At 35.7% G+C, this 13,129-nt stretch overlaps 1 protein-coding gene across 2 annotated transcripts in view; it reads right to left on the bottom strand.

Annotated features, from left to right (window-relative positions):
* l(2)gd1 (lethal (2) giant discs 1) overlaps positions 1 to 13,129 on the bottom strand; it is a 518,195-nt gene that overhangs the window by 228,793 nt on the left and 276,273 nt on the right. For both annotated transcript variants that reach the window (XM_090373359.1, XM_090373358.1), the window contains exon 13: positions 3,293 to 3,432. In XM_090373359.1, coding sequence (XP_090229485.1) covers positions 3,293 to 3,432 — 140 coding nt within the window. The remainder of the gene's footprint in view (positions 1 to 3,292; positions 3,433 to 13,129) is intronic.

Raw genomic sequence — 13,129 nt, 5'->3', positions numbered from 1 at the left:
CATCATTAGCACCACAATGAATTGAAATATCTATTTTTGCATTTCTTTCTATGCACCGTAAGCTCTTCTTGTGCTTATTTGTTTGCAAATTCTGATTATATCATGCTTACCACAATTGAAACTGAAAAATCATAATGTGTTCTCAACATAAACATGTTCCCTTTTAGATTTGACAATACAGGAAAATTTTGCATATATCTTCTGGAATTTTATGTTTTATTTTAACATTTTAGTTCTTTAGCATCTTACCAAAAGACATTGTTAATTAACTTCGCACTGCACAGCTACTAAGAAGTGGCTGCAAATAACATAGAACAATGCATGAAAATAAGTAGAAATTCTCAAAATTTAAAGAATTCCAACTTTAACATAATTCTATTTATTTATTATTTTTTTTTTCGTGAAAAAAAAACTGAGTTTTAGAAAACAATGGAGGAACTCTTTGACACTAATTATATTATGGCAGTGAGAGGGAGAAGGCTCAACTCAAGTAAAACAGTTTCCACTGTAAAAAAGATTCTCTGTCATAAATCCAAAGTCTGACAGCTTTGTATTTAGTACTCACAAGAGTTAGAACCATGATCAACTCCCACACTAACTAGTTATTTAGCATGGGGGTGTAGCAGCATCGCACCAGTAGTTCTTAACCATTCTTGGCTGACAAAATTTCCAGTTGGTGGACTATTTTGGTGATCCACATCTTCATTTATGAGAAAATCATAAAATAATTTAATTTTTCATTTATCATCCCTACCTAAAAGTTCTGAACTCACATAAAAGTTCCTGGTAAGCTGCAGTCAGATCAAACAGAATTCTACTGCAATGTACAAACACTGTGTCCTATGTAGAGTCAAACAAGAACAACTTTTGCATTATGATTCCTACACAGACAAGACTATCACATTTTGATTCAGTAACCTTACAGAGTAATTTTTGTTTTTATGTCACTGTTGGGAGTTCAGATTGGGCCCAGTCAACATTTGGGCAGGATTAAAGCATTTATTTGTTGGTACTGACTGACATTTCTGGAAGATAGCAGCATATGTGTTCTTTGGTTGTACTGAAATTACAGGTATCTCTCTCTTGCATTATGCGATTAATTGGTTCCGAGAAATTGCTGCATAAAGTGAAATCATGTAAAGTGAATTGACTTTTACATGGGTAAAATAGGGATGCATTCCAAAATGAAAAATAACTATCTATGAAAACTTAAAGAAATGCAATTATTTATTTTTTTCTTCAATTAGAGCATTGACTGTAATTAATTTAATCAAATGATGAATAAACTGATACAGACCCTGGGTTGGTGGACTGAATTTTCATCTGTTAAAGAAATAGTCAAGAGAGAGCTAATGGACAGCATTTTTTTTTCTCTTCCTGCAGAGTGCTTTGTAACAAGCCAAAGAGTTCCGAATCTATCTAGGAACTTTAGTGCTTTTCTCTCTCTCTCTCTCTGTTAGGATCATTCTCATTAATGATACTAATGGCATTGTCAATGGGCTTAAAAATTCAGCCATTTGCTTTGTCGAAAGGTATTTAACCGGTTCAACAACAGGGTGCTCATAATCTTTTTCATTTAAGTCTTTCTCCAATTTGAGAAGATTCTCATTGATGAGCTCCCCTGTGTGGGATTGAAGAAATTCATCCATGTTGGACTCATCTATGTCTTCAAATCCAACTCTCCTTGCAATGGCAATGATGTCACACATTGAATTGCAAAGTTCAACTTCATGATAGAAGTTATAAAACTCAGTGACATCAGGCCAAATCTCTTTCTAAACTCCCTGCATGCAAGGCTGTGAAACTTGTGCATGCCCATGCATCTCCAAAGTAGTGAATTGCTTTCTTGATGTCATAGTTCTTCGAAAAATCTTCCACAAAAGGTTGATGTTTGCCATCAGTATCCAAAACAACCTGAGTAAATGTCCACTGGAAATAATAACTTTTGAAAGTTTCAATGCCACCCTGATCCATAGGTGAATAAGAGACGTCAAAATTGGTGGCAGGAACATAACAGTAATGGTAACATCAACAATCCTGGAGGGGGGGGGTGTTTAGGTGCATTGTCCAGAAGAAGAAGAATTTTAAAGGGTGCATTTATCCTCTGGAAATGGATTTTTGGAAATGGAAATGGGAAACTGGAAATGAGTTTTTGGTTGTTTTTTCTGGAAGTGACCAAGTAAAAGAACATTGTTGCTGTCATTTTGAATAAGGAATGTTCAAGGTCTCTTCTTGGATACAATCCTATTAATAGTAGAATGATGATGGTTAGACTTTACAGCCAACCAGTAAATCTCACAATTTTAGTTGCATATGCTGCAACATCAACATCCATAGATGATGATATGGATGTTTATTATAAAAATCTCCCAGCAACTCTTGATCTGGTCCCAAAAAAGGACGTTTTTATACTCATTGGTGATTTCAATGCAAAAGTAGGGAAGACAGTCGCTTATAGTCCGGAATGTGGTAGGTATTGTCTTAGCACTAGAAATGAACGGGGAGAAAGTTTAATTAAATTTTGTCATCTGAACAGTCTTGCCATATGTAAAACCTGCTGTCAGCAACACCTGAGAAGGCTCTACACATAGAAATCTCCTGATCATAAAACAAGGAATCAGATTGATTACATCCTTATTCAGCAAAGGTGGCATTTTTTGAAGGTGGATTTTTTTAAGAATGTATTTATAAGATTTTAATGAAGTGTATATTTTAATCATTTTAAATTTTGAACCATGTGTAAACAAGAATAAGGTGTCGAATTATTATTATTTATTATTATTATTAGCCATATGGTTGGTGCAAGGAAGCATGAAGCTTATGCTGCACCAGACAAAAAAAATTCCTGAGAGAGAGAGAGAGAGAGAGAGAGAGAGAGAGAGAGAGAGAGAGAGAGAGAGAGAGAGAGAAAGTGTCAAAAGTAGAAAGGAATCACCAAGAAAGAGAAGAATGATGATATCAAGCTCAGGACCCTGGGTGTGCCAAGCCCATACTCACCAAATGTGAGCCCAAACTGGAGTTAATTTTGAGGGTTTAGAGGAGAAGAAATCCTATGGAGAAAGATAGAGGTAACTCTTATGAAATTTTAAATCTGATTTAGACATAGGACATATTGAGCCTTGGTTGCTCTGGGTTTATAGTAAATTGATAAAGTCTGTATTGCTTCCCCTTGGACTATAAAAATTTTTTATCAAAATGGAGAAAGATAGAGGTAACTCTTATGAAATTTTAAAGACTTTATCAATGAAAAATAAATTTTAAAAATAAAGTAACAATTATATACTTAAACAACCTTGCTCATACGAAGATATTCTTTAGCCTGCTGAATATCTCCATTTCTCTTTGATTCCAGAGCAGCTTGTCTGAACAATCTTTGTCTTTCAAGAAGGAAATTTAATTGTTTCTCCATTACAGATGACGGATTCCTTTGAACTACAGCATAAATAAATCTTAACATTAATTTATTGAAACAAAAGAAATAATTGTAAACAATATTTTAAAAATATATTTTAAACATTAACTGTAAACTACAGAAGTTTCCAACACACTAGTCATATTGTAAAAGCAACCAAATTTTTAGCACACTAGGTTTACTAAAGCATAATGTGTCATCTTTCTATACATTAAAAAAGTTTTCCTCCTAGTGATTTTTATTCAGCCAATGGGAGAAGAGGGTGCAGGTTACATAGTAATATGTAACAAATACTAAAATACATAACAGAAGCTTTTACTGTGGTAAAATAACCTTCTGTTTTAGCATGGTCAAGCTAGATAAACTTCGTGCACATGCTTTGTTTATCTAGCATAACCACATGGTACCATTCTTGATTTCCATATGTAATGTATTGATGTATTCCTAGCTGAGGAAGAGACACACACAGTGTCGAAAGCTTTGGTAAGTATTTTATTTTATCAAAAGAAGTGAGCGCAGTGAGCAGGGGGTGAAGCCTTAGTTACAAATTAAAAACAAAAATAAATCTGGGCACTATTTCTTCTATGTTCATAATATTCCATGCAAATGCAAAATTGCAGATACTGTATATAACTGGAGTTTATCATGCCAGACACCAATTGAACTGAGGACTTTGGGTCCTCAGTTCAACCAGTATTCTACACCAAGACTCCATATGGTGTCTTAGTGTAGAATACTGGTTATTTTATACTTGTATTTAATGAAATGTCCCCACACTTCTTTATACTGTTATTTAATTTTAATGACCTACTAGGGGGCTCTGCCCCCTGCTCGCTTTGCTCCCCAAACCCCAGCCATGCTTTTCTATGAATATGTAGAGGTATGACGGAACAAGTTACATCTTTTATACGTAAGACACCCACTAATCAGGAAATGACCTATGTAATTATTTACATAGGTCACTTAGGAAAAGGCCTGGTAAAAATTCAGATCATGGGTACGACCCCATACTTTGACTAAAAGTCAGGAAGGCAGTGATTGACAGGTGCCACTTATTGTTCAGCCCCACCCCTTTCCTCCTAGGTTGACATGCCTAGGGTGTTTATCCCTACGCCCACTGTGTGGAGACAAGTGGTACCCAAATAATAGATTTTAGCGAAAGGCCTTTTGCTTCGGATTCCATAATGCATGAGGAATATTGTTGCATTTGAAAGAGCAGGACTAAAATATTTAACTGAAATATTTACAAACTATACAAATATTTAAAATATTTACAAAAAACTAAACTATTTACAAATATACAATATTCATTAATATACAAAAAATGTTACAATGGAACATCAAATGTTAGTCAGTGAAGCATGCACAAGCTGGTAAATATTATGGGGCAGTTGTCAATAATTAATTGCATTTGTAATGATGTAATTGCCTCGCCGTCTTCTCCCATTGGCTCGAATAAATATCAGTAGGAGGAAAACTTTTTTAATCTATAGAGAGAGATATGTTCATGCTGCTTATCAATATTCTATATTCTAGATCAGAGGTCCCCAACCTTTTTCATCGGAGGGCAACATAGAAAATTCATAACAAATGGCGGGCTGGAGTCGGTGCAATTTTGACGGCTAAAAACACTGTAAACCAAAAAATGCAATTTTAGCAACTTCACCAGGTCAAATGGGGTGTACAAGATAGAAAAATTATAAACGAGGGATATTTATTGTAAATAAAGACATAGTCATATTAAAAATCACAATTTTTTATTATTATAATCACATTTGATATTACAGAAATAACTAATCAATGAGATGGTTGTAGTTGTTTTGATTTAGCAATAATTGAAATGTTAGGTTTAATAGTAGAAGTTCCCAATCTTAAAAAGTCTTGCAAATGTTCATCTGTCATTCTTGATCGATGTTTGGATTTTATATATTTCATTTTTGAATATGTTTGTTCACATAGGTAAGTGCTACCAAAAATAGAAATTATTCTTCTTGCTAATTTTTTTAATTCTGGAAATTCATTTTCTGTCAAAAGTTTTATAAAAGTTAATTGTTTCATTTTTCAATGAAAAATGTTTTCAGGTTATCGTTACTCTGAAGATCTATGATTTCTAATTGTAGTTTATCTTTTTGTGAAACATTTACATCATATGGATTCTGAAATAATGTAATTTTCTATTGTTTTCGAAATCAACAAATGCTTCCATCAATAATTCAAGATTTCGGACAAAATTGTCAGCAGAAAAATCACAATTGGGCATTTTATTGTATAAACTTTCACAACACAAAAAATGGGAAAAATTATTTTGTTCAATTTGATTTTTAAATAATTCTAATTTTGTCTGAAATGCTTTAATATTCTAGAACAAGTCATTTACAAGTAGATTGCGACTTTGAAGTTTTTTATTCAATGTATTCAAATGTTCACAAATATCTATTTAAAATGCAAGTTCCCATAACCATTTAGAGTCTGTTAATTCTGGGACTGGTTTTAATTTTTCGTTCATGAATATGTCTATTTCAGTTCTGAGTTGAAAAAATCTTTTTAACACATTACTGAGACTCAACCATCGCACCTCCGTAAGATACAAAAAATCACCATATTCGCTTTCAATTTCCTCCAAGAAAATTTTAAACTGACGATGGTTCAGGCCATTTTTGCTTATAAAATTCACAATGCTAATTATAGTCAACATGATTGAGTTTGAAGACGAAAATTTACCGCACAATGATTGCTGGTGAATAACACAATGAAATTGTATAGGTCTTTCGATGTTTTTGGAATCAAAATATTTATTAACATGGCCGATGAAACCAATATTTTTTCCAACCGTATTCTTTGCACCATCGGTCGTAATTGCTGTCAACAATTCCCAATCAAGCTGCAGGTCTTCAAACACTTTTGATACACTATAAAATATGTTTTCACCAGAAGTTCTATTCTTCAGGCTTTCAAGTGCAGCCAGTTCTTCTGTGACTTCAAAATTTTGATTTATACCACATATGTAAATGAGGAACTGTACTGAGTTGGTAATATCTTCACTTTCATCAATTGCAATCAAAAAATTTATAAAATCTGTAATTTTTTGTTTTAGCTGATCTTTAACATTAGTAGACAAGACTTTGAATCTTCTTGTTAAAGTTGACATTGATAAACTTATAGCAGCGAAGTGCTTAACTTGATCAGGGCATATTTCTTCTGCAATTGATAGGCACACTCTTTTCACAAACTTGCCATCAGTAAAAACCCTCCCTTCAGCAATGATTTGAGATGCTTGCAAACTAGCTCTAATTAAATTTAAATTCTGATTAGTGAAACATGAGCCTCAGGCTTCCTTGCACCATATGGCTAGTAATAATAATAATAATGTCATCTGTTGTTGTTGCCTCTTGAAATCAAAGCTCAGCTCTTGAAATTTCTTGTTTCGCAACTCTCCTTGAAGTTTATCGTAAGTTGACACATGTTTTGTCGTATAATGCCGTTTCAAATTACATTCTTTCAACACAGAAACTGCTTCGTTACATATAAGGCAGGTACATTGGTTATTGTCCCTTTTAAAATAAATAATTAATCGACCAAAGTTCATTGAAGACATGACATTCGGAATCAATTTTTCTTTTCCTTGACATCTTGATTCGCTAAAATTAAAATTAAAAATTCAAAGTTAAATAAAATTAAAAATAATACGCATTTATACAAATAGCACTAATAAATTGTTGTGCATGATAATCGGTGCAGTGGCCTGACGACTACGGTCTGAATGAGAATAGCCGACCAGGAGAAAGATTAATACGCGTACTCGTCTTTACATTGCAAACTGCAAAGAAAGTATTGCATACAATGGAGTGCATACATGGAGTGTGAAAAAATAATGAATTTCATCCCTACAAGAATAATTTCACTAACACGACCTGAGCAATGTTGACAATAAAGATTTGAAACAGTAATCCAACAAGGAAAGAAATCTCGCAGATCATCCTATTTTGCATTCTTGTAATGCCAAACAACATGTATTCAGTAGTAAGTAAAGGTTGGGAGGCCATGCTGTATGAAGTAATGAAATTTTTAATTTGGCGTACACATGGCAAGGGTATACCTAGCTTCTTGACAATGACTGTGCATGCACACTACTCGGACCCCCTCCAGTCACTAACTGGCAGAGTAGAGGCAGCAAGATTATACACTAGCTAATCCAGAAAGTTACCAACAGGTTCGGTCCGGTGGACTCTGTAGCAGCTGGCCTGCGAACAACATTTCAGAGTTGTACCTCGAAATATATGGTAGATTGGATATTGCCATGATGTCTATTATAACCCCAAAAGACATCAATCATACTGCATGATGGAAGAGACGGGGGTTTGCCGGAGCTTTGCTCTCGAGACTAAACATGGGTTCCACCACTTCGGCACCTCCGTAGATAGTTTGGCAGGAGCAGCAGTGTGTAGCACACGCTTCTTGATTAGACCAGGATTCGAGCCCATGATCACCAAATACGGAGGATGCAGAAAGGTCAGGGAATGAACCGCATATCCCCAGAGCAATATGGCCTTAGTTGCTAATGCTCCTAAAAAACCAAATAACAACAACATCCACCACTTCAAGCCTGCAATAAGTTTGTTTGTTATTTGGTTTTTAGGAGCATTAGCAACTAAGGCCATATTGCTCCGGGAATATACGGTGGTCATTCCCTGACCTTTCCGCATCCTCCGTATTTGGTGGTGACGGGCTCGAACCCCGGTCTAATCAAGAAGCGTGTGCTACACACTGCTGCTCCTTCCCACCTGGCTATGGAGGTGCCTATAAAATTTGCAAACTTCATTCACTCCCTGTTATATGAAGTACATCAAGACCAGTTATCTGCTTTGAGATATTGGATGATGTTCACAAACCTTCATCAACACACTGGATGATTCTTCACCTCATATCCTATCTATAAAAGGTCTTAAAGGTTTTTAGTTCCCTGGTTGAGAGGTTGAATCAGTGATGTGGTATTCGAAGGTAGAAAAACTAATTCAATGTTTTTGAAAGTCAACAACTTTGGATGAGCTTGACAGTTGTCCAAAACTAATGCAATTTTTTTTGTTTTTTTTATCCAACTGCAATCCCATTTACGAAGATAATCTTCAAGTAAAGAAGCTGTCATCCAAGAACTGGTATTATTGGCATATTCAACGGGCAGCTGTTTTAGTCCTTTAAAAACATCTAGGCTATTTAATCTTCTCTATAATTAACGGCTTTATCTTGATTGTTCCCATAATGTTGCATGTAAAAAGAACAGTATTCCTGTCCATGATCTTCTTTCCTGCAGACTCAGAGGAATATTTAAAAATCACACAATGGTCTCAGGTAGCCCTGTTTCATCTGTATTAAAAATATCTGCAAGATTAAAAGTGCTTAACACTGTTTGCCAAGAGGTTTTCAACCAAGTGTCAGCTGCAGAACCATTGGAATCCTGTTTTTCTCCTTGAAGTTTTTGTAAACAATGTCAGCCATCTGTCAGTCAACTCGAACTCTTCATATAGTTTTTCAGCAAAATCATTAGCTGTTTGAAGAAGAATGCTATAATTGATTGGTGCATTAAATGAGCTGGTCTATTTGAACCAAACGAACAGAGCTTCATCTACTGTTTGGCAGCTTCCTTCATGCTGCCTTTTTCTGGTTTCACTAATCACATTAGTGTTTAATGTGTGATGTGACTTTAATAATGATGACTGAAGCACTCCTAATTTTACTGCCCCTTCCCTTTGAGACATATTGCCTAAGTTTAATTTATTGTACATTTCTATAATTTGTAACTTATCTTTTACACTCAAATTCATCTCTCTTTCTGTTCACTGACATTTTTTTTTTTTGGGTAGTAAAATTTAAAACAGTAAAAAAAAAAGTAAGTGTCAATCAATAACAAATCACATGGCACACACAAATTTGAACTATCACGACACACATAAGTGACATGAAGTTGAGATATAGAAATGAAGAGCTGATTTTAGTGAAGGGGAAACACATTTCACCATAATAACATGAAAACATAGAATTCCAGCTACTGGTATTATCACAAATGCAATAAGATCAAGTTTTCTACCCGTTTATTGCACTAACAGAAAAGCCCAATAAACCAGAAACTGTAAATTTTTTTTTAGTGTTTTATGGTTGTGACCTCTATAAATGTGACCTCCAGAAACGTGCTTTAGAAAAATATCACAGAGGCATTCAAAATTCATTCCTATATCCGAAGATGTGATTCTAATACACGATAAAAGTGTAGTGCATTTTACTGATTTTATAGAGAGATTAGAAGTCAGGGTAATCCCCAAAGGAGATATATCATTTTGCCTAGAAATTGGAGTGTCACCAAAGATAAGCATAGGAGCAGAAGAATCCGTTTTGCGAGATATAAGACAAGACTGAGTTTTAGAAGGATTGAAATCAACCAAGTTGTCTTTGCCCCACTGGAGAATTACCTGGAGATCGGCATTTAAGGAGTTGGTAGCAGATATTCGAGAAGTTGAAGCTGATTGAGCACGGCAAGGTTTCTCAAAATGGAAAGTGGAATGCAATATGGTATCATCAGAAAAACTATGGATAGGATTTCCAGTCAATGGAACAAGGTTGTTAATATACAAGAGGAAAAGAGTGGGGGAAAGAACTGAATCACGGGGGGACACCAGCATTAGTGGAAAAGTTAGAAGACAGAGAGCCATCTACCATCACCCTCAATGAGCGATCAGAGAGAAAACTGGATAACCAATTACAAAAAACAGTTGGCAAACCATAAGATGGTAGCTTGTTTAGGAGACATTTAAGCCAAACACGATCGAAAGCCTTTGAGATGTCAAGAGCAACTGCTTGTTTTTCACCGAACTTTTCCATTAAATTTGTCCATAAATGGGTAACATAAGCCAGAATATCACCAGTGGATCGACACTGACGGAATCCACACTGGCAATCATTGATCAGACAGAAGGTTTCTAGGTGGTTTAAGAGTTGGCAGTTAATTTATTTCTCCATTACTTTAGAAAGAGTAGAAGTAATTGCAATGGGATGATAATTGGATGGGAGGGATTTGTCATTCTTTTTAGGAATGGTTGGATATGAGCAAATTTCCAAGCAGAAGGAAAAACACCATTGGAATAAGAAAGTGAAAAAAGGCGGCAAACAAGAGGAGGAAGTTCAGGAGAACAGGTTTTGAGAACAAGTGGAGAAATACCATCAGGACCTGGAGCTTTCTTAGCATCAAGTTTGTCAAAATCCTTCTGACATCCTTTTGACGGAAGACCACAGGAGGCATTGAATGGAGCATGTTGGGAATGGTGGGAGGTGTTTTGCAAAGATCATTAATACAGGAGTTAGAAGTAAAATGGGATGCTAGCAGGTCAGCTTTATCCTCGGCTGAAGTGACAACAGAACCAACTGGTTTTGAAAGAGGTGGGAGCAGAGATGGGCAAAAGTTGCGGCCAATAGCTTTGGCAAGAGACCAGTATGCTTGGCTACGATTAGGGCAAGAAGCAAGTTTTCTACTCTTAGCCTGTTCAAAATCTAGTTTGGACTGATTAATAGCTACTTTACAATTGTTGCGAGCTTTGGTGTAGGCAGAAAATGAAACTGAAGATTTGGAAACAAGCCAATTACGATATGCAACATTCTTCTCTTGAACAGCTTTAGCACATTTATTGGAAAACCAAGGTTTAGATAAAGGACGAGATTTTAAAGTGGAGTGTGGAATAAAGGATTCCATTCCTACAAGAATAATTTCACTGACACAATCTGAGCAAACGTTGACATCAGAAGTTTTCAAACAGTAATCCCACCAAGGAAAAGAAGAAAAGAAATCTCGCAGGTCATCCCATTTTGCATTCTTGTAATGCCAAACAATACGAGGTTGGAAATAGCCATGAGATAAAGGCTCCATAGGAGAAAAGACAATCACTAAGTTGTGATCTGAGGTGCCTAAAGGACCACTAACTTCGACCGTGTACTTAGAAGGATTGTTTGTGAGAAAAGGATCAAGCGTGTTGGCTGTATGGTTAGGATTGTCCGGTATTCTTGTATGTAAATGAACAATCTGTGCAAGGTCATTAGTAACTGCAAAAGCCCCAGCATCTCGACCAGCTAGGTCATTGTGACTAGAAAACAGAAGCCAGTTGTAGTTGTGAACATTAAAATCACCAAGGAAAATTACCTCACTGTTAGGAAAGTTGGACTGGAGAAAGTCAAGTTGCAAAGAGAGGAAGTCAAAGAGCTCCAAGTGATTAGTGGAATTGGGAGAATGGTAGAGACAACAGATGAATTTGACACAATGAGGTAGAGAGATTTTAAGCCAGAGAAGATCGAAAAGAGGAGATTCCAAATTGCCAAGTCTCTGACAGGGAATATTGGAATGGACATATGCACAAGTACTACCTTTGAGGCAGAAGGAATCATACAATCATACTTAGTACTGTGCATGGGTTGGAGGTTGAGAAGATGAAAGAAGATATTTGTTGACATTAGACTTGAACTTCTGTAGACTGTAATTTTCAGGAAATACATATGAAGGAAGGTTGTTCCAGAAAACGGCAGTTGAATGAATAAATGGGTAAGATGAAAAGTTGGTTCTGTGAGTTTGATGTTGGACAGTAAATGGATGTTAGCTGGTGGCCACACGTGTTTGAACTGTTTTGAAAGAGAGAATGGGGAATTATAGAAGCCAATTTCGAAGAACAGTGCCCATGGAAGTATCTGTAGAAAAGGCATGCAGCAGAAACAGTACGTCTGTGAGACAGAGAGTGGAGAGACTCTGTTAGAGATGAGTCATTAATTAACCAAACTGCCCTCTTCTGAATGGAATCTAGAAACCTGAGAGAGGTTTTGGAGGGCACTGCCCCAGATGCGGGAACGATATTTCATGGTAGGGCGGATCTGCGATTTATACAGAGTGAACAGCTGTTTGGAAAAAAAGTAAAAGAGAAAACCAAATTTTTTAGATGCAGAAGAAGCAATATTTGTAATGTGCTTGTGCCAAGAGAGATTAGAAGTCAGGGTAATCCCCAAAAGAGATATATCATCTTGCCTAGAAATTGGAGTGTCGCCAAAAATAAGCTAGGAGCAGAAGAGTCCTTTTTGCGAGATATAAGAAGGACTGTTTTTAGAAGGATTGAAATCAACTAAGTTGTCTTTGCCCCACTGGAAAAATACCTGGATAGTGCTATCATTGGCAAAACCAAGGATAGTGCAGAAATTTGCCTTTAGCCAGGGGTTGCTTGATGGTTGGAAGAAACTTCCAGATGTCGTAGCAGAGGTCGAGAACTTAAATAAGTTCAAGGCAGAACTAGACAAGCATATGGAGTGAATGGATGGATGAAATGGGTAGTTTTTTTTTTTTTTTTTTTTTTTTGTTTGGCTGATGCTACATAAGCTTGCTTTCCTACATCATATGTCTCTACTAATGCTAATGTTAAACGAAAACTTAACTTGAAAGGCAACTATGACGGCACAAAACTAGGATTAAAAATTAATTATAGTAAAATTAAATTAATAATTGTTGATATATCACAAATTGCTCAAAAATTAATTTAGTTCCTTACCAAAAATAGTCTTGGCCGACAACTTTATATCTCTGAGATCATTATTCACAAATAAAGGAAGCAGCCAAGAAGAAATCAAAAGGAAACTGGTACTGGGCTATACATTGATGATTCTATTGTTAAAAATTTGGAAAGATAGAAGAATATAAATATT

Source organism: Mastigoproctus giganteus, chromosome 5, assembly GCF_048544385.1.
Source record: "Mastigoproctus giganteus isolate SK-2022 chromosome 5, ASM4854438v1, whole genome shotgun sequence".
Taxonomy (NCBI): domain Eukaryota; kingdom Metazoa; phylum Arthropoda; class Arachnida; order Uropygi; family Thelyphonidae; genus Mastigoproctus; species Mastigoproctus giganteus.
The sequence above is the reverse complement of the archived record's forward strand: the minus strand, read 5'-3'. Positions and strand labels throughout refer to the sequence as shown.